This window comes from Doryrhamphus excisus, linkage group LG1 (assembly GCF_037039965.1).
Source record: "Doryrhamphus excisus strain RoL-2023G ecotype Guam linkage group LG1, RoL_Dexc_Guam_v1.1, whole genome shotgun sequence".
NCBI lineage: Eukaryota > Metazoa > Chordata > Actinopteri > Syngnathiformes > Syngnathidae > Doryrhamphus > Doryrhamphus excisus.
The window spans coordinates 2000156-2025865 of record NC_136357.1 but is presented as its reverse complement, the minus strand read 5'-3'; the positions used below and the strand labels follow the sequence as shown (position 1 = coordinate 2025865).

Sequence of the window (25710 nt, the reverse complement as noted above, 5' to 3'; positions counted from 1 at the left end):
ATGCAAAAACTCAAAATTGTAATATTTCAGTGGACTCTAACACAAGCCCCTGATTGTAATTATGATCAGCAAATTATTGGCACCATAACAAAATAATTCAAATGGGATTATGCTCATTTTTCAACCCTTTGTATTGAGTTGTGGACTCCTATAGAGCAGCTACCCACAATAACCCACACAAAACTTTTTTGATTATTTTCTTGATATTGTTATTAATAAATTGTTTTCTGTTTGCTTTAATCCCTTTTCAATACAGCTTGTCCTCACTAGGGTCGCAGGGGTATTTTTGTCCCATTTTCAAGGGCCATAACATGCAAAAACACAAAACTGTAATATTTTAGTGGACTCTAAACAAGCCCCTGATTGTAATTATGATCAACAAATTGGCACCATAACAAAATAATTCAAATGGGACCTTTTATGCTCATTTTTCAACCCTTTGTATTGAGTTGTGGACTCCTATAGAGCAGCTACCTACAATAACCCACACAAAAAACTCCTTAGATTTTGCAGAATCTGCATTTATTCCACCCAACTACAAACAAACCCCACTTGGGTGGGTGTAGGAGTTGATAACGAATGAATAAAGTCTTTGGAGAGCTAATTGAAAAGTGTTTAGGAGCGACTGGCAGCTCATGGAGACCCCTGTGTTTACCTGCTATCAGATCGATACCAAAAATTTGCTGTATCGCCCACCACTACCGATTGCACACCCAATTGGCAAGCTGGAGAAGCCACCGGCTCAAGAGCAGACCCTGAAACTTAAAGCCTTGACTTGCACTTTCTAAAAGTAGACTGTAAGATCCGCAGGCTCCGCTTGTCACCAGCTTAATTCATGGGCTACTTTGCTCCCTCAGAAGAAAAGGCTCGTGTTTTCAGCGCACGATGCAGACATTCCTGTCAAGTGTAAAACGCATCACAATTGCCGGGAGCGTTTCTAATTGGGTTCAATGTTGATAGTTAAACGTTGAAATGTACGTTTATGGCGTTCCATGCGGCATGCAGTCACTCTCGACAGCATGTCTTGTAGGATTTGATGAGACTGAATCGACATGTACGTACTTCCAGATTTTGAAAAAGTGTCGTCTGAATCCAAGCGATTAAAAGCAGGGTGTAAATGGAGAGTGTGAGCTTGTTTTTTTGGCATGGAGGTAACCACGCATGACTCCGGCCAGCTGCACCTGTCTTAATGTGGGAGAGGAGCGAGGCCCCTGTGGCCCTCGAGGTGGATCTCAGCCAGGACGAGAGGCTCAGTGGAGATTGGGGTGAATGTGACGACCATAAAAGAATCCGTTCCTACCTAGTGCTTCCTTTACTATAAATAACCTTGATTTGGATTACATGGAATTAGATCTCGGATACGATGTGGATAATGTGGCCTTGTTGACGCGAGAACAAAAAAAATATGCTTACAGGTTACTTTTATTATTTAATCAAACGCCTTCTCTATTTGACATCAAATGCTAGAGAGCAGAGTTGTAGGAAGTGATGATGGATGGAAAAATGGAAGATGGCTGGATGAATGGATATTGTCCACTAAGTCAATGCATCCACTGGAAGACTTAAGGTAGTAAGAAAATGTAAACTTTATTTGCAAATTAGTCATTCTAGGTTCTCTGATTTACAGAAGAGAGAGAAAACAACAATAATAATGGCACAGTCATCGTAATATATACATTGCTGATACTGCAATAATCCAGGCACTCGTGTTGTCCAGATTAAATTACGCCACACACGGCATCGTCTGATCAGTCTCTAGAACAATTAACAAAGCAATTTCCTGCAATTGAACATACCGCAGCATGTCTGCATTAGCGTGGGAACTATTAAAGCCCCTCAGGTGAATGGCTCGGGTCGGGAAATCACAGTTTGTCCTTTTGTACATTCAGCATTAGGAGAAGTTAAGACATCAATGTGTTGTACTAAGACATTTGGTGATTGGATAAGCCTCAGCAGACCTGAGCGTCGATACAGTAAACGTTACTTGCAGAAAATGTAAAGCATTCACTACGTCTGTATCATCACCGCTGACAAACTAAGGAAAAATAATAATAATTTCAACAAAATCCATAAGAATAGTATCCATAAAATATATATCAGGCATTGTGCAAAGGTTAATTTGAATTGAATTGCGAATAAACAAGAGTCTCAGTCATCATAATCATTTACATCATAGCCATTAAGTATTAAGTCCCGGTGTCAATATCAATGGATGTGATTTCAAGGGTAGTTCAATACATCAGTGTCGGTAAAAGTACATTCTAATATAGAGCAGTGCACACTTGATGAAACTACATGACTGCATGATGGACAGCATGATAAAAAACAGTGTTGATAATTACAATTTACATCCATTTATGTAGTATACAATTATAATGCAATACTATCCTGCTATGACCACAGTAATTCACGTAGAGGAGAATTATGGTACGCCGGAAGGAAGCAGTGGACAGTGGATCCCCCAAAAATTCATGACCCAAAAATCTGATTCCTGGACCAACATTTGGATTCAGTATGATCAGAACCGTGAGTTCATATTTTTTCATCAAACATTGACATTTGACACCTTTTTCGGGGGTCCTTGAATGTACCACACTGCTGTAAAACGCAAAAGTCAGTTTGAGGTGCCCCTTCCATGATCATTCAATAGTGGTGAGTACCTTACAGGGATCTAGTGTAGTTCTAAACCACTGCAAACTAGAGCACAAATCATGTAAACATCATAAAAATCAGCATTATTATAATGGCAGAATATTTGGTTCTAGCTCTTGTGTACTTTTTTTTTTTGCATGTACTGTATATGATATTTATAAGACTGTGTTTCCCCTGTTTCAGTTCTCGAAGTTAATGAAGAAAATTGACATTCAATATGTGGTCTTTTTCAGAATCGGTAAGCGGTAAGAAAGGATTTAAGTTGAAGCAGGAAATCACATAATCAGGAGACGACTACAAGAAGCCCTCGCTACAGCAGGTTATTATAACAAGGTAAAAACCAAGCAGATATATTCAAAAGTATCAGTGGCATCACGTGGCCTACAGTACTACGGGACATTCACATGTCAACAGAGCGGCACGCTTATAAAATTAAGTTGAATAAGTGCTAAGGGGTGATAATGGAAAAATCAGTTTATACGTCTATTGTTTAAAAGAACTTCCTGTATATCTTGTGAACTGATGGACCGCAGTGCCTACCGGGGTCATTCTGAACGGCACTGGATCAGGACCGGAGCTGCACCGTAATCAGTGTGGGCCCGGCGTAATTACGAGGTACATTCATAAAAACATCAGCCCTCTGGCCTAATAAGTTCAAGTAGAAGCCATTTTTTTAATGTGTGAACAAGGTACCCAAAGCGTGTCTCCGTATGGAGCTAAATTTCCCTCAATAAAGCCCCTTTCGACACCGTTTCATTTCCATTTGGTCTTTTTGAGAGATTGATATTCATTTTAAGTAACAGTGGGCTCGTCCTTATTAACAGAGACAGCAGCAGCAGCAGCGAATAACTTTTTAAAGACTTGTAGAAACGCAAAAAAAAAGGTATGTAAATGCACAGATTACATACAAAAATTCAAAACACCAACAAAAGTCCAGTCCAGATATTTCAAAATCAGCCAAGAGGTAAAACATTGTTTAAAAAAGTAAGAAAAATAGTCACAAAAGAAAAGAAAGTAATCATACAGTAAAGTGCAAGTAAAAAATATATCTTTCTACATGAGAAGACTCAAGACAAAGCCATGAGGGGTAATGGTCTTTTTGTGGAAAAGTGCAAGTTTTGGAGACACTCATCTTTGCCGTAAGAAAACACCCACCGCCTCCAAGGGTACGGGGTAGTCCTGTAGGAACGTCCCTCCATCGAACACTTGAGCGTTCTGGCTGTCTTGCCACTGGAAGCCCCCGTCAGGTAAATAAATGTCCCTTCTCACTGCTCCCTTCTCCACCACCGGTGCCACCAGAACCTAAAAACAGACACAAACCCATTCACACATGCACACCGAAAGCTCGCAAAACAACAATCCCCCCCACTATGACGTCACCTCGTCTCCAATGAGGAACTGGTCATCGATAGTGAAGGTTATGGGGTCATCGGGACTGAGCCACCACATGGGCCGGTAGATGGGGCTTCCTGTCGCCTGCCACTCCTCCGCATACTTCTCTATCAGTGGTACCACATCCCTCTGATGCTTTGTTATGTATATCCGAGTTAAATTTAGCACCTGTGAGTCAGCGGAAGAACAGAGGAGCTCATGTTAATGTTTACAGACAGAAAACAAGACGTTTTTAAGGTGGAAAAACATAACGGGCGCCAACGTCTTAAGTCGGTGGCAAGATTTATAGTATCGTTTGATTTGCATGTCATTGTCAACAGAAATGCTCTGACATTTTGAAACTCGAGGATTAGAACACAGATACACAAAATACCCAGGAAGAGTCTGTGAGGCATCAAAACCAGATTACCAAGCCGCGTCATCTGACTCCGATCCATGCGGAGGAGTAGCGGTCTCTCCCAGATGACGTTGCTTCTTACCTTATCTCTAAGAGAGAGCCCAGCCACCCTGTGGAGGAAACTCATTTCAGCTGCTTGGACCCGCAATCTTGTCCTTTCAGTCAATACCCATGACCATGACCACCACAACGGACCGATGTAGAGACCACATCACTACAGATGCTGCACCAATTCGCCTGTTGATCTCGCATTCAAGCCTTCCTTCACTTGTAAACAAGACCCCGAGGTACTCATCCCTGACCCGGAGATGGTCTCCACCCTTTTCCGGGTGAGAACGAGAACATGGACTCAGACTTGGAGGTGCTGATTCTCATCCTGTGAACCAATCCAGTGAGAGTTGAAGGTCACGGCTCAATAAACCCAGGAGGACCACATCATCTACAAAAAGCAGAGACCCAATCCAGCAGCCATGAAACCAGTACCCCTCAACACCTTGGCTGCACCTAGAAATTGTATCCATAAAAGTAATGAACTGAATCGTGACAAAGGGCAGCTCTGGCGGAGTCAGGAAACGGGTCACTGAAAAACGAGTCAGACGAATTCAGAAGTCAGACATTGCGAACCAAACTCTGACACCAGTCATACACAGAACGAACAGCCTGAATTAGCTGGTCCGATATCCCATACTCTCGGAGGAACACGGTCTTCTCCAGGTCCACAAAACACATGTAGACTGGTTGGGTAAACCCCCCATGCACCCTCAAGGACCCTGAGTGTAGAGCTGTTCAACGACCAGGACAAAAACAACAACACTCCTCCTGGATCCGGGTTTCAACTATTTCTTTACATCTTGTGTTTGATTTTGTGAATGAAACCTTGAACGGGATTCTGTAGACCTGTCAGCCGGTTTCTGTCAGAAAATGAAATACTTTAGAATACATTTCACTATTTCGGTTTTTTCTCCTTGGTTAAAAAAAAATAGAGAAATATGCAGAAAAGCAATGATGTCATGCTGTTAGGTTACAGCTAATGACAATATCCGGACTTGGTGGTTTTGGCAAGGTCCACGTTGTTCAACTGTCTCCATCCGATTAATCAGTGGTTCTCTATGTGACACTTTTGTCAATATCGATGGACTAATCTGTACAAAACACTGTATGAATTGCTGGCACAAGCATTGTTCAAGCATAAAAAAGACATTTATAGACGTGGCAAACTTGAAATTTTTATAAGCAAAGTACCCCCCTGGCTCTCACTGCCCCCACCCCACTATTAGAGAAGCAGTGATTTACACTGACATTCCTGCAAAGGTCACAGCCTCTACAGTGTGTCATGACAAAAACAAAAGCGGACATTCCTTAAAGAAATGTGTTTTCATGAGAGCATTAGCGGGAATGTGCTGGGTTTGCCTGGAGCCTTCCATAACTGAGAAGCCAGGTGGTTTGTGGTCGTATGAGCTTTTATGTTTGTCCACTTCCAGTCTTGCGACCTTCTCTGTGACACACGGAAAAGAAAGGAGTGCGAGGCTTAATCTACCGTGAAATGTCCACAAAAGGGAAAATGCATCGGTGTGGTCTCTTCCAAGACGTCTTTTCTGTCTCACTTCATCTAACTTTATGAATCGAGAGCCATGCGAGAGGCCAAAATGGAAAACACTGCTGCTGTCAAATGTCTGGCTTCCCAAAAGGTCTATTTTTATCTCTGACATTGCAACAGAAGTCACCACCAATATAATTTGCTGCCTCAAAGAGGAAAATAAATAAGTTGATTGTCACGCATGTCAAATACTCATGGAACGTTTAACTGGCACAATGAAGCCCAGTACTTTTCCAAGACTTGTCCTCAAATTCATTATCATTCCTGCTGCAGCGGCTCTCTAGAGTGCAAGAGAGCTATAAATCCAGAGCGGGGATTATAATTCAGAACAGATGGATCTCAAAACCACAGGTGATGTTGGGTGGGTGGAGGGGGGGGGGGGCAGCCATCACTCCTATTGCAGCAGGAAGAGGAGGTGGGGTCTCTTGACAAACATCTGATTGTTGTCAGTTCAGGACCCTTGAACTAATGTCCACATTGCTAGTGATATCGATGTCCACCGCTGGACTCTATGAGACCGCAGGACATGTTTTGTTGTCGTGCAGTGAACCGCAGGAGGAACAGAGTGGTGTAAGAGCTCTTCTGCACAGGGGGGGCAAAGCTCCAGTTTGGATATGTTTTCTCGTATCTTGCATGAATATGACCCAACAAAACAGCTCTTCTCGCTTCTTTCACTCAGTTTCACATCACATAAAGTAATCTGTGAGTTGTTGGACTGGGTCTCAAATGTGGTCGTCTTTGTTGACTTAGTCATTCACTTACCCTTGCTACCATTGGCTAAGTTAAACCAGGCAACGATGGAGGAGAGTGGAACTTTCTGCACATGTCAGTGCATCCATTTTCTAGCGCTTATCCGATGTTTCTCTCCGATCATAGTGATTGTCACATTATCTCTAAGGGAAAACCCAACCACCCTATGGAGAGCAGTCATTTTGGCTGCTTGTATTCGTGATCTTGTCCTTTTGGTCATTACCCAAAGCTCATGATAAAAAGTGAGCTTAGAAACGGAGATCAACCGGTAAATTGAGAACTTTGACTTTTGGCTAAGCGCCACACCAATCTTCCTGTCCATATCGCATTCCATCCTTCCCTCAGGATCTCATCCCCAACCTGGTGATGACACTCCACCCTATTCCAAGAAAGAACCATGGACTCTGTGCCGATTCTAATCCCATCCGCTTCACACTTGCTGTGAACCAACCCTGGTCAAAAAATCGAAACTTTGTCCACTGCCATGACAGGCAGAAGCATGTACCATTGCACCACCAGACATAATGTGGGGAGGATCCGAATGGAAAAACAGTAGTACCTGGGTTAAGATGCTTGTTTGCAGCAGGGAGTTAAACACAGCCCATGTATGGTCGCCATTGTTGTTGTTGTTTTTTTAATAGTGTATTTAGTTTGATATATTATTTACATGTTTGAAATTTGTAGCAGAGTAGTTTGAGACAATGAGTCTAGACAATGACTAATTTAGATGTAAAAACAATCTCCTTACCCGGTCCTCTCCGCAGACCCATGGTGGTGTGTGGAAGTTGATAACAGGGAGGAACGAAACAATCTCAAGCCAACGGATGAACAACTCTTCATCTGTGACCATGTCCCCAGATAGAGAGCCACCTGTATGCAGACAGAGACAGGAGGGAGATGTTCATATAATGTCATTGATTACTATACGTTCTGGGAAATGTTTAACAGAAACACAAACATTCATTTTCTACCACTTATCCAGGTCAGGCACAAAGTGAGTTGGAGGATATCTCATCTGACTTAGGGCTTAGGACTGGTTGCCAGTCAATTACAGGACAAATAACCAATCACACCAATGGATCTTTTACATTTCCAATTAGCCCAACGTGAATATTTATGTGAGTACACGAGGAGAACATCAAAACAGTTGTTTTGTCCCCTTGTCCAGTTGCTAAATACACACAGAAAGCCGCTTATCTCCATTTTGTTTCCAAAGTCTGGCAAACAATGTGGATTATTCAATAAGCGTTTGTTTTTCATTAAACTACACAAACAGATTATATGACAAATATGGATTGTTAGGGCTGCACGGCGGGCGAGTGGTTAGCGAGCAAGCTTCACAGCTAGGAGACCCGGGTTCAATTCCACCCTCGGCCATCTCTGCGTGGAGTTTGCATGTTTGCATGCGTGGGTTTTCTCCGGGTACTCCGGTTTCGTCCCACATTCCAAAAACATGCTCGGTTAATTGGCGACTCCAAATTGTCCATAGGTACGAATGTGAGTGTGAATGGTTGTTTGTCTATATGTGCCCTGTGATTGGCTGGGAACCATTCCAGGGTGTACCCTGTGTCCTGCCCGAAGACAGCTGGGATAGGCTCCAGCACCCCCGCGACCCTTGTGAGGATAAGCGGTAGAAAATTAGGTCGCTCCAGTATATATGTCTGCATGACGGCTGCAATTTAACTTAGTTTTTACGAAGGTTTTCTTATGACATGTTTATTGTTTGAGACTTTCCATATGTGTGCACCGCTCATTATCAATTAAAGTTCGGATTTTTGAAGTGAAGTTGTATGACATCCCCATGAGCAGTGTAGTGCATCAACGGTAATCATCCTCACTGAGCCCCTGGTCCCTTGTCCCCTGGTTTTCTGTCCTGCTTCCCAAGTGTGCATGGTGACAATTTTCTTAGGACCCATAAGATGCAGTATTACCTACTGCATCAGGAATGAGGAAGTTGTATCCCAGCAGAGTGTGGTGCAGCAGGGAGGGAATGATGCCCTTCAGGCCCATTAAACCCCAGTCAGACTGAAGGGATGGCATCCTCAGAAATACCGGCTTATGACTGGACCTGACAAGCAAACAGGGTCATAATAAACTGAAACCTCATACAGAAGTAAAAAAAAAGGATAATGTATACCTGGTCCCCGCTGACATGATGGTGGAGTCTCCGATCCTGGAGGCCAAGTCGGCCAGCAGGCTGATGTATGTGTCCCCATCCAGAGCCTCAGGTGGCCGCAAGGCTTGCACCTCAAACAAGTTCCTCTCACCCCCTTCCAGGAAGATGTACTCCATTCCCAAACGTGCTTGTAGGGATCCCACTCTGTCCAGGAACCAGCTCACCGCTCCTGGGTTTGTGACGTTCAGCTTTACACAGAACTTCCCTTGCCACTGAGTCATCAAAGGGACCTGTGGAATACAACACACACTGTCAGTTGGCTTGATCTACGCTGTGGAGAATAAGTCACGAGTCCCCGTATAAATGTGGGTACATCTACCAACTCACCAGCTGACCATGAGGGGCTGAGGGAAGACTAAGCCAGAAGGCCTCGGTGCCATCCATGAGGGATGTATGGAACTGCGTGGTATCCACGCTCAGGAAAGGGGACAGAGTGACGGAAATGTTTAGAAGCTTGACAAGTGGGAGGTCCCTGGTGAGTCTCTTGGACGTCCCCCTCTTCCTGCTGTTGAGGTAGTCATGGTCCTATAGAGAGCAGAGCACTTTTATGACATAGAAATGCATACTCTGAAATTAATATTTCAGATGTGTTTTCTCCGGGTACTCCGATTTTTGATCTCAGGGAAGTACATTTGAAACACTTCTATGCTAGGACTACGTTAAAAAGCCATAGCATTTCAGTATGTGGAATCAAACTATGGAATGGATTGAGTAAGGAAATCAAACAATGCACAATGATGAGCCAATTCAAGAAACAATACAAGCAGTTGATGTTTGCTAAATACAAGGATGAAGAGTCTTGAACCCGTCATGATGTGCTATATATATCACTATATTGACACTTACTATGGTACCCATTATGGCATTGGATGCTCATATCACCTCCTACTTCGGTACGAGACAAAAAAAAAACCCAAAGAAACCTTAAACTACATTAGGAAAGCAGGAAGTGAACAAATGTAACAGTCACTGATTGTAAAAGTACCAGATGGAGGGGTAGGATTTAATAAGCTGTGCCTCTTCCTACTCCTTTTAGACATGTGGAACTGTGAACTGATTATGCGATGTACTCAATTGTAATCTGATGCACGTTCAAATGAAATACAACCATTACCATTACCAAAATCTCGGAGAAAACATGAGTTTAAGCAACCATGTATAAAAGCCAGGTGGAGGTTGTCAACAGAGCCCATGCAGTGCTTGGCCAATATTTCATAAACAACTTAATCATAGAAAGACCCCCCCGACATGGTGCAATAATTCTACTACTGTTTTGTCCGTGTTTTCATTTTTCTGAGGCTAAGTCACATGATGTCTCTCAGAAGCATTTAACACAGACATTAATCCTTAGGAATGTCTTTGTAAGGTTAACTACTGATTCTTCTAGATTATCTAACTGTGTGATGTAAGAATGTTAAGAAAGGTGAGATTAGAACATATTATGTAATGTCCGGCGGATGTTCTTTGTCGAAATCATATTTTCTCACATGTTTTGGGTGTACTGAATTTCAGCAACATAAATGGTAATGGTTTTATTTCATTTGAACATGCATCAGATTACAATTGAACGCATCACATAATCAGTTCACAGTTCCACATGTTGGAAAGGAGTAGGAAGAAGCAAAGCTTATTAAACCTGCCCCTCCATCTGGTACTTTTACAATTAGTAACTGTTACATTTGTTCACTTCCTGCTTTCATAATATAGTTTAAATTTAATTTAATTTAATTTAATTTAATTTAATTTAATTTAATTTAATTTAATTTAATTTTAAATTAAATTTAAATTAAATTTAAATTAAATTTAAATTAAATTTAAATTAAATTTAAATTAAATTTAAATTAAATTTAAATTAAATTTCAGTCATGATGTGCTACATATATCACTATATTGACACTTACTATGGTACCCATTATGTTATTGGATGATCATATCACCTCATACTTTGGTACGTGACAAAAAATAAAAATTTAATTTAATTTAATTTAATTTAATTTAATTTAATTTAATTTAATTTAATTTAATTTAATTTAATCACATTACATTAAATTTTTATTTTTTGTCACGTACCAAAGTATGAGGTGATATGATCATCCTTGTATTTAGCAAACATCAACTGCTTGTATTGTTTCTTTTGAATACACTTTTGAAACGAAGCAAACTGATTAAATAACCCACATTTTTACAAGCCAACGGAAATATAATGTGTTTCATGCATAAAACTGCGATGGAAAAAGACCGAGTGGTGACTGATAATTTGGGAAATACTAATAAAACAGGAGGAACATAGAAGGATCATTGTTGCCTGTCACATTGCAGTACAGTCACACTTTTAATATCTTTAAGTTTCCACCATCAGTATTGCATGCTGGCTCATGCTAACAGCAGGGAACAAATCTGGTGTTTTATATCTTCAGTGTACCAGAAAACAATTTTTATGGGCAGAGGAACTTTTCTCACCAACTCTAATGTGTTGCTTTCATTCCATTTCCATACTTTTGTACTTTCACACCTCCCGGACTGGTACTGGGCTCTCACGCCAACCAGGGTGTGAATGTGGAGTGTGTACATTAGGTCAGATGTCCTGAACTTGACGCCTCGTATCCGCATATTATGTTCTTAAGTCTTTTGCTTGTTTTTCTCCTGTACGGTCCCAGCCGTGCACGGAGATCTCACTGTTAGATTTAGTTCTTTCCCATGCCGTGTTCCTGTTGCAGTCCCAGTACGGAGTCTCTGATTGGATTCTCTCGCAAATATAGTATTTGTTTTGGAACAACTATCACTTATTATTGACTTTGATACATTTAACGGAGATCCTTTGTACGTTGACTACATGCTAGTGACATGTCGGTGGCACGAGGAAGAGGTCTGTTCAACGACAAATTAAAAAAAAAAAAATTAAACTGTATTATGGAAAGCAGGAAGTGAACAAATGTAACAGTTACTGATTGTAAAAGTACCAGATGGAGGGGTAGGATTTAATAAGCTTTGCTTCTTCCTACTCCTTTTGGACATGTGGAACTGTGAACTGATTATGGGATGCATTCAATTGTAATCTGATGCATGTTCAAATGAAATAAAACCATTACCATTACCATTACCATTACCATTACAATTACCAAATGTAGGCCCGCCCAGGGATCACACATACTTGTGGGTCCAGCCAAAATGGCTTCTTATTGGATGGCAGCGGGGTGTCCGGGGACTGCTGGGGTGCTGGGAACTAGGTGGGTGCACTCAGGGGCTAGGGGGGTCGGGGCCAGGTGGGTTGGCTGGCGGGGTTGGTGGTGTGCTACGGCAATGTCCTGGGGTTTTGTTGGGTTGTCCGATGTTCCCACTACCACTGCCTTTGAGGATGAACGAGGCTTTTCAGAGGCAAAATGTCTTCCAAGACAACCTGAACCGTGAAGTTGCAACTGATTTGAGAAAACAATGATCTGGATGAACGAGGTATTCATAGACTTACTTAGTAAGTACAGTGTTTATCCTCCAAAGAACCAGAAAGCTTTCCTTCTTTTGTGGTGTCAAATGACAGCTGATAAGATACAATGGCTCCGTCCCTCCTAAATACTTTAGATCCTGCGCCAATTCCCCAGATTAGGACTTTCCTACCATGTCACACGTAACATATATAGCTCATAAGAGTTTAGTTTAAGAGATGATATCTAGCAACGTCCATGTTTTTTTAATGTTTATTTTCCAGACTCTGCATTAGTAGCAGCATACAGTACTGAATCACACGTACCATTTCAGAGAGGAGGTTGGTGGAATGTTCATTAAGGCTGATAATGCCCTCCCCTAGCTGGTGTCTTCTAAGACGATTAGAGAAGGTCCTCAATTCTCTCTCCACCTTCTGTCCCGAATCCACATTGCTGAGTAGCTTCCAGAACGGCAGCCTGAGGGACACAGAAGGATTTTACCCACCAGATAAACGTGACTCGGTTGCACGGCGGTCGAGTGGTTAGCGCGCAGACCTCACAATATTCCACCCTCAGCCATCTCTGTGTGGAGTTTGCATGTTCTCCCCGTGTATGCGTGGGTTTTCTCCGGGTACTCCGGTTTCCTCCCACATTCCAAAAACATGCTAGGTTAATTAGCGACTCCAAATTGTCCATAGGTATGAATGTGAGTGTGAATGGTTCTTCTTGTGTGCAGAATCTGCAATAATGTGGTCGCTGTACCAAACCACCGTAGTGAAGAGAAAGCCGAGCCAGAAGATAAAGCTCTCAATTTTGCAATCATCTATATTCCCACCCTGACCTATGGTTGGTGGTTGGAGACTGGGAAATCTGGACATCCTTCCTGAGACCAGGATAGCACTCACCACAAAGCATTCATGTTGGGTATCTCCCTGTTGACCTGGGAGAGCTGCTGCACTGCTTCCTGGTGGACGGCCTTCACATTGTTGGCCACGCAGACCGTGTACTGTAAAGGGAGGAGATCCATACTGGGGAGGGACTGCAGACAGAATTGTTGTCTGCTGTCCACCCCCAGCTGCAGAGGGAGATCTGGGGACACCAACACTGCAACACCTGCGTGGTGGAAGACAGAAAGAGTTCATTCAATCATACATTGGTAGCTTTGGTATTTTGGGGCACCAGTTCCCCCGATATTTTGGTACATTGCACATGACCATTTGTGAAAAAGTCATTGAAAATCAACTTAATTGACATTAATTGACATCCAGCAGGTAGGACACCTGAGTTCAATTCCACCCTCGGCCATCTCTGTGTGGACTTTTCATGTTCTCCCCGTGCATGCGTGGATTTTTCCGGGTACTCCGGTTTCCTCCCACATTCCAAAAACATGCTAGGTTAATTGTCGACTCCAAATTGTCCATAGGTATGAATGTGAGTATGAATGGTTGTTTGTCTATATGTGCCCTGTGATTGGCTGGCCATCAGTCCAGGGTGTACCCCGCCTCTCGCCCGAAGACAGCTGGGATAGGCTCCAGCACCCCCTGCAACCCTAGTGAGGATAAGTGGTCTAAAATGAATGAATGAATAAAAATAATAGCCATATCAATAGCCATGGGCTGCACGGTGATTGAGTGGTTAGCGCGCAGACCTCACAGCTAGGAGACCCGAGTTCGATCCCACAGTTTGCATGTTCTCCCTGTGCATGCGTGGGTTTTCGCCGGGTACCCCGGTTTCCTCCCACATTCCAAAAACATGCTAGGTTAATTGTCGACTCCAAATTGTCCATAGGTATGAATGTGAGTGTGAATGGTTGTTTGTCTATATGTGCCCTGTGATTGGCTGGCCACCAGTCAAGGGTGTAAAGATATTTGAGAACAGTGGAATGTTTTATCAGATGTTTTGGTGTGGAAAACCGGAACCAAAGTACTGAAAAAGTGTAGGGTATAGCAGAAGCAAAAACATTTAAGATTTTTTTAATTGATTTTTTTCCCAGTTTTTAATAAATGCGTTTTGGGTTTTTTTTTAAACCTGATGCGGCCTGGCTTCACACAGAACCTAGCTCCGGTGGCCCCCAGGTAAATTGAGTTTGAGACCCCTGGCCTACTGCTTCTGATCCTTTCCCTCATACCACCTCCCTTTCTCTACCTTCTGCCCTGTTTTTTTGGGCATTCAGAGCTGGCATCAACCTGATAACTAATCTGCGATTTGCATAATCTTGCCCCACGTAGCCAAACTCAGATTTATAGTTGAGTTGTTTCACAGATTAAAGTGCAAGACTGCTTTCCGGAGGCCGGCAGACAGTCTGAGAAGTCAGGTTGAGAACTTGGCTCATTTCTGCTGCCTTCTCTAGTTTCAATGGCTACACTCTTTCACATGCAGGTTTTATAATCCGATTCATACTTTCACAGATCCCGAGTCGTGCAAAAAGTCCATCGAGGAGCCTTTCACCTTGGTGGGAGGCAGGACGCTTCTCATATGGTTGTAATTGATAATGTCAAAGAGATACTTGTATCACCGCAGGGTATTAGATCACCTTCTTACTCCTTGTCACATCTACATTTATGTCGATTATTTGTATGAAAAATACACAAAAAACATCAATTTAAAATGTTTTATGGGGCAAAGGTAGAGCAGCATTTTGGTAGGATGACGTTGGAATGCAGGCAGTGGAAAAAGAGGCCACCGGTTTATACCAGACACCCAGTAGCCACGCTGCATCAGGGTTTTACCCGAGTGCACGCAAGGTGGAAAGTGTTTGCAAAGCTCGGCTTTTTGAGTCATATTTAATTTTTTATAGGAAACAACATTGTGGGTCCTCACGGAAATGGGACAATTCAATCAGCAGCAGCTGTATATTTATTCCGTCTTTTTTTTACCACATGATTCCAATATTCCGATGTTTACCGAGGTGCAGGGAGTGATTTATGGAAGTGTACAGATACACACTTATCCAACGTATCCCTCGATGGCAGACAGGAGAAGAACCCCATTGGTTATTTAAAGAAAGTGAAGCAGGTTTGGAGCTTTGGGTTACAGCCAAGGTGGTGTGCCCCGAGAGTTAGAGGGGAAGCAAATGTGGGGGGGCTATTTTTAGAACAATTCCTTAAACATAACCAAGCTTCCCCTGAATATTTTCCACCGGCTCTTGGAAGAAAAAATCATATGCCTGAGTGACTCTTTGAATGCCTTCAATCTGCTGGAAATTATAGCAAAAATTCATAAAATATTGATGACGCTTTAATCTCACACATTTATTGAGGACCTTTAATATCACAGAGGGTCTGTTCTTCCTCGATGGGGGAGCCGGAAGCAAACGAGATCCCATGTAGTTTCCGAGATGTACGTAAGATTTAACGTGGCGTCTAGACCCTCAGACGTGACTGCCGCCAGGCTCCCTGCTGCTTTGGAATGAATTATGAATTCCCTACCTTATTTTACCTGTCACCCTTACAATACATGCTGTATACCAGGGGTTTCAAACACGCCAAATGTGGCCCGCAGGACACTAGTTTGAGGCCCCCGCCTTGATATGAAAGTTTAATGATAGTGCGGCCCGCGCAAGTTTGATATGGATGCTGTATGGTATCATGTACCCAGAAAAAATTATTACGTTTGATTCATGTTCATGTTAAAGGTTAAATAACTGTTAATAGTTATCCTCCCTATCCGTGTGGAAGTGGTACGTTTTTGGCTATTTAAGTTTAAAGGAAATAACTTGAAGGCTACCATTTAGGTCGCTAGCTCTCTAGTTTGCGAGTTAGCATGTGTCTCAAGACCCTGCAGTTGCGCAATATGTTGTAAATAAAAAGTATAAATGTGACTATAGTCGTGTTTTGTCATGTCTACAGGGCTCTAATAATGCTTTGTTTATTTTAATCTGAAAAAAATCATTTGTCTACCCACCAACTATATGTGGTTTCTTAAGTGGAATGTTTTATCAGAGCTTTTATTGTAGAAAATCGGAACCGCACTAACATTAAACTTAACCTCAAACTAGTGTTTGAGACCCCTGATGTATATCACATTTTATAAACAGAGTTTCCAAAGTGCACAAACTAGTAAAATAAAAAGTAATAATCCAAAAGTAAAAGATCAAATAAAAAAGCCGAAGATGAACTGCATTCATTTGTTTATTGTTATTAAAAAAGTTGTGTGCCAGCCAAGCCTTGACATCCCTTAAGCATTCGAGAAGGGGTCTCAGGGGGGGCATGGTCGTTTTTTTGCAAGTGGCAAGTACAGCTGGCAGTCGTCCGCATTGAAACACGGAAGCACATGTGCTCAGCATGAATTCTCTTATAATGGAAACTTCGATTCGATGCCCAACCGCAACAAATTGATGGTCACGTAACTGGAATTGTGCTCCGGTTTTAAATTCCCAAACCCAAAACTCATTGAAGAAATAGTGACACTCGTCACGAGCGTATATTCCGCTTTTTCCGATCATCAATCAGTTCTAATGATTAATTAAAGAGTCTTGTGATCACGCAGGGTGGCACGGTGGACGAGTGATTAGCGTGCAGTTCAATTCCACCCTCGGCCAACTCTGTGTGGAGTTTGCATGTTTTCTGCGTGCATGCGTGGGTTTTTTCCGGGTACTCCGGTTTCCTCCCACATTCCAAAAACATGCTAGGTTAATTAGCAACTCCAAATTGTCCATCGGTATGAATGTGAGTGTGAATGATTGTTTGTCTATATGTGCCCTGTGATTGGCTGGCCACCAGTCCAGGGTGTACCCGGCCTCTCACCTGAAAACAGCTGGGATAGGCTCCAGCAACCCCCGCGACCCTTGTGAGTATAAGCGGTAGAAAATGAATGAATGAATACTGGTCATGTTACTTGGCTGCACGGTGGTCAAGTGGTTAGCACGCAGACCTCACAGCTTGGAGACCAGGGTTCAATTCCACCCTCGGCAATCTCTGTGTGGAGTTTGCATGTTCTCCCCGTGCATGCGCGGGTTTTCTCCGGGTACTTCGGTTTCCTCCCACATTCCAAAAACATGCTAGGTTAATTAGCGACTCCAAATAGTCCATAGGTATGAATGTGAGTGTGAATGGTTGTTTGCCTATATGTTTTTTTTCTTCTCCACCTCTGTCCATGAAGTACCCACATATTGAACATGGATCCATCCAAGATCAGTTATTGAACACATAACAAATGCAAACACAGACAAATGCAAAAAGTGTCACCAGGCTGGAATAAATCGGTTGGAGCACAAACAAAACGTGAAGATAGAAGTGAAGGAAGCAGAGACACGGGAGAGACCATATGCAGCAGAGTAGGAGAGTGACATTTGAGAATGTTGCCAACTGTAGGAACCTGTCATGGCTCCACCTGTCTTTAGCCATACAAAAACAAGCAGGCTACTGAGGGCACATCAGATGAGAAAAAAGACAACCAAAACATAAACACAAGAAATGAGTTCTTGTCTTCTAATGGGACCCAATGGATTGATCTTTTTTTCTTTGCTTCATTCATTTCCATTATAAATGGAAAGATAAATTCCATAATGTTTGGTGCAATCTGGTTTATGGTCTGGATTAGACAACTAATCCCAATCCGCCAGAAGCCAGGGAAGCAAGCCTGTACTAGCTGTGAAGCCAAAGTTGGGATATTGGGATAATTAGTTGGGATGTAGAAAGATGTTACACAGAAAACTTTTTATAATTAACTATTAACTATATTATAATTATATTGTTATATTATATTATTATAATATATTATACTAATATTCATTCATTTTCTACTGCTTATCCTCACGCGGGGGTGCTGGAGCCTATCCCAGCTGTCTTCGGGCAAGAGGCGGGGTACACCCTGGACTGGTCGCCAGCCAATCACAGGGCATAATATTATATATATTATATTATATATAATAATATTATATATATATAATATATTATTATGATTGCCCTGTGATTGGCTGGCGACCTCGACTTCTCGCCCGAAGACAGCTGGGATAGACTCCAGCACCCACCCGCGTATGATTGTATGACTGTATGATTTATTGCAGTAAAAGTTAAATCATGAAACAGGCGAGGGATGACTGGAATTAAAATTTATTTGTTAGTCCATTAGATGCTCAATAAGTAAGTCCCAATAAGAGTTTTCTTCGAATTTCGAGTCGTATAACCTCAGCAGCATTTGACTCCTGATGGTCCTCAATACCAGGGTTGGGTAACCCTTTTGACTTTTGAGTTTTTTAAAAAAGTAGCTTAGGTAGGTTAAACTGTGTTGACTTAAACCATCATGTCAGCTTTTATGTTAAAAGTTAATATTAAATGCTTCGGAAGCTTCGGTTTGCCCACCAATGCTTCATACTCAATATGTTTTTTTGGTCTTTCTACTAATCCCGCGGTGCTCATATAAGTAAATAATAAAGATAATAATATAACATAAAGACCAACTGCTCTGTCATTCAGAAGGTCAGTGAGCAGCTGCCCGGAGAAGAGATGTGAACCACTTGAAGAATGACTCATTTAGCCAGCCAAGGATTTGCTAAACACAAGCTGTCATCTCCTGTGTGAGAGGGGCTACTGTATGCACATTTCCTGCAATGTTTCCGTCATGGATGATAAACGCAGGAAAAATACATTCACTTTATATATTAGAGGTGTGCTTATAATAATACTTCTATTTCTTTGAATTTTCTAAGCTGTCTTTGGGCGAGCGGCGGGGTACACCCTGGACTGGTGGCCAGCCAATCACAGGGCACATATAGACAAACAACCATTCACACTCACATTCATACCTATGGACAATTTGGAGTCGCTAAGTAACCTAGCATGTTTTTAGAATGTGGGAGGAAACTGGAGTACCCGGAGAAAACCCACGCATACACGGAGAGAACATGCAAACTCCACACAAAGATGGCCGAGGGTGGAATTGAACTCATGTCTCCTAGCTGTGAGGCCTGAACGCTAACCATTCGACTACCGTGCAGCCTGAGAAGAAAACAGTAAACATTAATTCATTCATTTTCTACTGCTTATCCTCACGAGGGTTGCGGGTGGGTGCTGGAGCCTATCCCAGCTGTCTTATTTGGGCGAGAGGCGGGGTACACCCTGGACTGGTGGCCAGCCAATCACAGGGCACATATAGACAAACAACCATTCACACTCACATTCATACCTATGGACAATTTGGAGTGGCTAATTAACCTAGCATGTTTTTGGAACCTGGAGAAAACCCACGCAAACACGCAAACTCCACATAGAGATGGCCAAGGGTGGAATTGAACTCGGGTCTCCTAGCTGTGAGGCCTGCGTGGTAACCACTCATCCACCATGCAGCCCGAGAAGAAACCAGTAAAGAACTAAATAAAATCCAGTCTATCTACTATTAACTTACTTTAGAGTCACACCAGTTTGTGTTTACTTCCTGGTTTCCTCAACATGTCCAAAATAACAAGAGACCGATGCCCTCATTGAGTCTACTCTTTTAATAGAAACAAAAGGCAATTAGCTCCATGCCTGTAAGAGTTAATTTAAGATGCTAAAGGTTTGCTTCTCTTTGTTGTTTAATCTCTTAATTGATAAACCAACATGCCACAGACAGGATTGTCTTTCATTCTATTCGCGGCCAACTTTCCCGTCCAGTGGCGAGTATTTTGGGACGGCTTTTTCCAGGAGCCGGTTGCATTATTTTTTCTGCAAAGTTTTCAATGAGACCCCCCAGGGGGGATTCCCTCAAACCCTGGGATGGGATTCACACCCCACTTTGTGCTGCCCGCTCATGTCCCGGTCACATCTCTGCTCCGGGAGCACCATGATGCTTTATTTCATTAGGGGACATAATAAGAGAAAATAAGATAAATTAAATAAATAAAATAAAATAAAATAAAATAAAATAAAATAAAATAAAATAAAATAAAATAAAATAAATGAATTAAAATTAAAATTAAAATTAAAATTAAAATTAAAATTAAAATTAAAATTAAAATTAAAATTAAAATTAAAATTAAAATTAAAATTAAAATTAAAATTAAAATTAATGAATAAATGAATAAATGAATAAATGAATAAACGAATAAACGAATAAACGAATAAACGAATAAACAAATAAATAAAAATAAAAATAAAAATAAAAATAAAAATAAAAATAAAAATAAAAATAAAAATAAAAATAAAAATAAAAATAAAAATAAAAATATATAAATAAATAAAATAAGATAAGACATAATATAGATGCACATATGTTAACATTGGCAGAGTTCCTTGTTGTTCTTGTTTTACCTCCTGTTCTGTATACAGTCGTCCCTCGCTACATTGCTGTTCAGGACAAACCTGAACAACCCTAACCCCCTAATACTAACCCTAACCCTAACCTTAACCCTAACCCTAACACTAACCCCCTAATCCTAACCCTAACCCCCAACCCTATGCACAAAACAGAGAAGCTTTATTTCATTAGTGGACATAATAAGAGAAAATAAGATAAATATAAATAAATAAAATAAGTAAAATAAATTAAATAAATTAAATAATAAATAATAAATTAATAATAAAATAAGATAAATATAAATAAATAAAATAAGTTAAAAAAAAAATTTAAATAAATTAAATAAATTAAATAAATTAAATAATAAATAATAAATGAATAATAAAATAAGATAAGTCATAATATAGATGCACATATGTTAACATTGGCAGAGTTCCTTGTTGTTCTTGTTTTACTTCCTGTTCCGTATACAGTCGTCCCTCGCTACATTGCTGTTCAGACATCCGACACGTATGCGTACACCAGAGAACGATGACTGACAGCCATGAATGCCGCTTATTTTATTGGAGCCAAAAGAAAAAATAAGCCGCAATTGAACATGCAGCTCGGAGCAAGTTTGCACGCCGTACCTTTAAATGACATAATTGGTAATTTCTTACCCGATGAGCCAAGGAAGTATCGCTCCAAGGCCGAGCCGAAGCCTGAGGGATTCTCCTTGAGATCACTCACAACGAAGGGCTGCATGGTGGCGTTCTGATCGTTGATCGGCCACGTTTGACCACGAACACTGGCGCCACCGTACCAGGATATGTTTGTCATGGAGAAGCAGTCCTGACACAGAAAAAAAAATAAGAAAGGAGTCGTCCTACATCGATATAGTTTTATGTTAGCAACAGTATTGCATCGCATGACTGACAGGTGTGTTTGTTGACAAAGTGTGTCCGATCCCGTTGCTTATTCAGTCCATAAATAGCACTAAATGTCTATGCTCACTTTCACATCAGGAAGGGAAGGTTTTGCCTGCGCAGTCTTGCATTTAGAGGTGAAAACAGCATCCGAGAGATGGAAAATCAATCAGAACGTTAGCATAAACTAAAAAGCACATCTAAAATCCTTAACAAGGTAGGGCTTAACAAGAAGAAACTGATGTTTGGGTTGGTCACCTGTCCAGACACAGTCTCAAGTTCTTGGTTTTTAATGCACAAGATTAGACACATGCAATCCAGAATATGATATGGAAATGTTACACTTAAATAAATTATGTTTATAATATAAAAAATTATTATTATAATAATGGTAATAATGATAAAGATTATAACAATAATGATAATAATGATAATGATAATAACAATAATAATATTACATTTATAAGCTTTTGCTTCGGCCTACTCCTTTTGGGCTTGTGATCAGATAGTTGAATACAAATGTAAATAATGGAAAGTTATATTTTGATTGATGTAGGAAATGATGTTTCATATATTTCATGTTTCATGTATTTGCCCAAATAAAATAAAATAAAAATAAATAAATAAAAATAATAAAAAAATAAAAAATAAATAAAAAATAAAAAATAAAAAAAAATAAAAAATAAATTAAAAAAAATAATAATAAATAAATAAATAAACTGTAATTTGGGACATTCCAAATGTTTGTCCTAGCTTTGTACAATGATTCACAAACCAATTACTGTTTTTCATGCTGTTTTCACCTCTAAATGTCATTCAATAAGCAATACAATAAGATTGTTGTAAATGTAGTTTGATTGGTGTTTTTACTCTTTTTTTTTTGGCTCCCGTACGAGGTTATGCTTTATTTTTATATTATTTTACAACATGATATGCAATATGTAGCAACTTTTCTTACTGAAAAGTTACCAAGAGTGATACAGCCGTGCCTCGCTACACTGTGGTTTGAACATGGTGCCCTCATTCGATGGCGTATTTTTTTTAAATAAGTTACTAAATGATCACTGTTTTGTTTTTTTATGCAGTTTTTTGCATATTTGCAGTTTTTATTCATATTATTACAAGCTGTGTTTAATATTTTGACTAATCGGATATTCAAAACAGCTTTTAGGATAATGCAGTGTTGTTTTACAGCACTGCAAACTACAACCCTAATTTATTTTCTTATTTTATTTATTTTCTAAGAGTCTCATAGGAGGTCCCAAGCGGTCAGCTGAGGATTTTGGAAATGGTGCCTTTCTGAGCCCATGCAGTCCCGCCACATGACAAGGAGTTACGGCTGGGACAGATTAATCTCCCCAAGCCTCCCGTTGGAGAAATGTGTGAGAATTAAGCTGAGGGAAAGTACAGTATGTGCCGGGGTGGTCAAAAACTTGCGAGGAGGGGCCCTTGGAATGTGATTTACACAAACAATATAAACGATTAGAAATATTAAATAATTGATTTCAGCTTTTTGTGCAACATCGAAAAGGGTCATTTTGTCAGACGATACATATTATACTAAGAGAAAAATACAAACATGCATATTGTAGCATGATAGCAGAATGAATGAATGCATGGCAGAAATACAGTTATTAAAAATGTTGCCAAAATTTTGAAAAGTGCATAAAAAATTAAAAACAAAAAACATTTTGTTCTCTGGCTAATAGGATGCTAACAAAGTAAGGATGTTTTCCGATTAAAAAAACATATATTAAGAATACAGATGGACTCATGCAGTGTATTAATAACACGATAAAACGTGCGCCATAGCGTATGCTAACTGGAGAATAAACCCAGGCTAAATTACGGCGTACATTTTCGATGTTAACCAAAAAAAAACATGCTAACCGAGGAGGAACTAACCGAGGTTCCACAGTATCTTGGCGGTGAATGTATTTATACAACTTTACTTGAAAATGTTTAAAAACTGGCAAAATCTCCAACAACAACAGGTTAGCTAGTTAGCTTGCTAGCTCGCTAGCAGCCGTCCCGAGTCCCAGAATAAGAGAATAAGCGTTGAGCAATGTGTTGTAAATACGCATCAATCGATTTAAATATTTGATTGCAATTAATGGCATTTTTTGTCCGTAGTTAACTCAGAATTAATTGCATTTAATCGCAGATAGAAATAAATTTTTATCCATGGGAAATCTCTTTGTGGTAAACAATTCGATGTGCAACTATAACGATAATTACATCAAGTTTTATGTAAAACGATATACATTTCGGAACTATGGTCCTTCATTTAAGAGCATATTTTTATATAACAATTTTTCTTTATTATTAGCATATTAGCTCGCCCACAAACATCCAGCAAATACAAAATGTGAGCGGGTGGGACCTCTCACACTAACATGTTGTTGTCAGCTCAAAATAAGATTTGTTTATTTATGATACTGATTTTGAATTTTAAATGTTTGTGAGTAAAAAAGCCTATTGAGGAACAGTCATAAAAGATTATTATTAATAAACAACTAAATAAAAATAAAAATACCTAAAACATAGGGCAATACTCATAAAACACTTCATCAAAATTGCAAATTCAATGTAATATAATTTCTCTTTTCAAACACATTAAAATACATTGAAATTCATTATTATATTAGAGTAACTATTATTCTATTACAATACTGTAACTAATTAGAAATCGCAGTTTTTGAATGTTTAATGCAAGCTGCGTTACTTTTTTTTGTCTTACTTTTTTGACGGTCATTGAACGCACCACTACAGATGCACAGAGGGATGTCTTTTTCTTTCACCTCATATTTTCTCCCAAATGCCGATATTATGTGGGAATGCATTAAGGTATTATTTGATTAGTAATGTAAAGGTGACTATAGGGATGTTATTTCATATCATAAGATTATAGAAAATCATAAACAGTTTTTCTATGCTCTAACTATGAAAATATTACATTTATTGACATTGAATCATTGAAAAAGTGGGGCGACTCAGCTGCACGGCGGTTGAGTGGTTAGCGCGCAGACCTCACAGCTAGGAGGGTTTTTTTCCGGGTATTCCGGTTTCCTCCCACATTCCAAAAACATGCTCGGTTAATTAGCCACTCCAAATTGTCCATAGGTATGAATGTGAGTGTGAATGGTTGTTTGTCTATATGTGCCCTGTGATTGGCTGGCCACCAGTTGTCTATACATTTTCTATTTTTGTTCACGTAAATTCATATCAGCTGCTATTTATTATATGCCTATATGTTGCTTTCATAAAAATATATATATTATATAAAAAGTCGGGCTATATAAAAATTATAGAAATGCATGCAAATTACTTTTTGAATTGTCACACCTGCTTACGTCACAGCCAGCAAACGTGAAAGGCGATGACGTCACGACAATCAAGTGACGTCCCATTTCTAATAATAATAATAATTTCGTGTGCGTAAGAGTTATACCGCAGAAGCAGGCGCAAAGAACGCATGCACAAGGAGTTAAAAGACGCACACCTTGAGCCGCACATGGCAGTGCACCGGCGTCCAGGTCATGCTGTAGCACTCGGTCTCCGTGTCCTCGTTCACGTCCACGGAGATCTTGATCTCGGCTACCGAGTCCCACGTGTAGCAGAACTCGGTCTTGTTGAGCCAGCACAGGTTCCTGACGAAAGGGACCTCCAGGTCCGGGTTCCCCACGTTCCCCACGTCGATCTCCACATAGGTCTTGTCCTCCGTCAGGGTCTGGATGACCAACGAGTGGGTCCTTCTCTCCCAGATGAGTCCACTCAGAGTCCCCTTCAGGATCCAGTTCTTGTTGGGCTGGTCCACCACTTGCCAGTATATGATCCCGATGGTCATGACGAAGAAGACAGCCACGCCGAGACACGCTATCGCTCCTTTCCACGTCTCGTTCATCTCCTTCAAGCCCGTGTCCCATGTTACCTCGGGGATGGGGCTGGGGTTCCTATTTCGAGCGTGAGGCATGTTGTTTTTCAGATCAGCAAAGAACCAAACACCGAGAAATGCCGCAGAAAGCTCCGTGCGCCAAAAAGTCTCCGCTGCTGCTTCATGGTGTCATCATGGTGCGCGTTTTTTTTTGTTTTGTTTTCCACTTTGGCGCGTTAATTAATCTCACAGACCTGTCAAAACAGCAGGAATTGGATAGTTGACTTACCGCATCGTGACGCCGCATTTAAAAATGCGCATTGGTTGCGGTAAA

General features: G+C 40.6%; 1 protein-coding gene across 2 annotated transcripts; it reads right to left on the bottom strand.

The window, feature by feature from the left end:
- Positions 1–1572: 1572 nt before the first annotated feature.
- LOC131131592 (SITS-binding protein) lies at positions 1573–25710 on the bottom strand. 2 transcript variants are annotated; one of them, XM_078792649.1, is made up of 10 exons: positions 25005–25710; positions 21257–21428; positions 13289–13496; positions 12710–12860; positions 9292–9489; positions 8926–9194; positions 8720–8856; positions 7537–7658; positions 4033–4212; positions 1573–3954 (listed from the first exon to the last, which is right to left on the bottom strand). In XM_078792649.1, exons 1-10 carry the CDS (start codon positions 25473–25475, stop codon positions 3781–3783), a joined length of 2082 nt encoding a protein of 693 aa, XP_078648775.1. In that variant the 5' UTR covers positions 25476–25710; the 3' UTR covers positions 1573–3780. The 2 variants fall into 2 exon arrangements, with proteins under 2 accessions (XP_078648775.1, XP_078648802.1); XM_078792676.1 differs by lacking the exon at positions 1573–3954 and having other exon boundaries at positions 4064–4212; positions 8724–8856.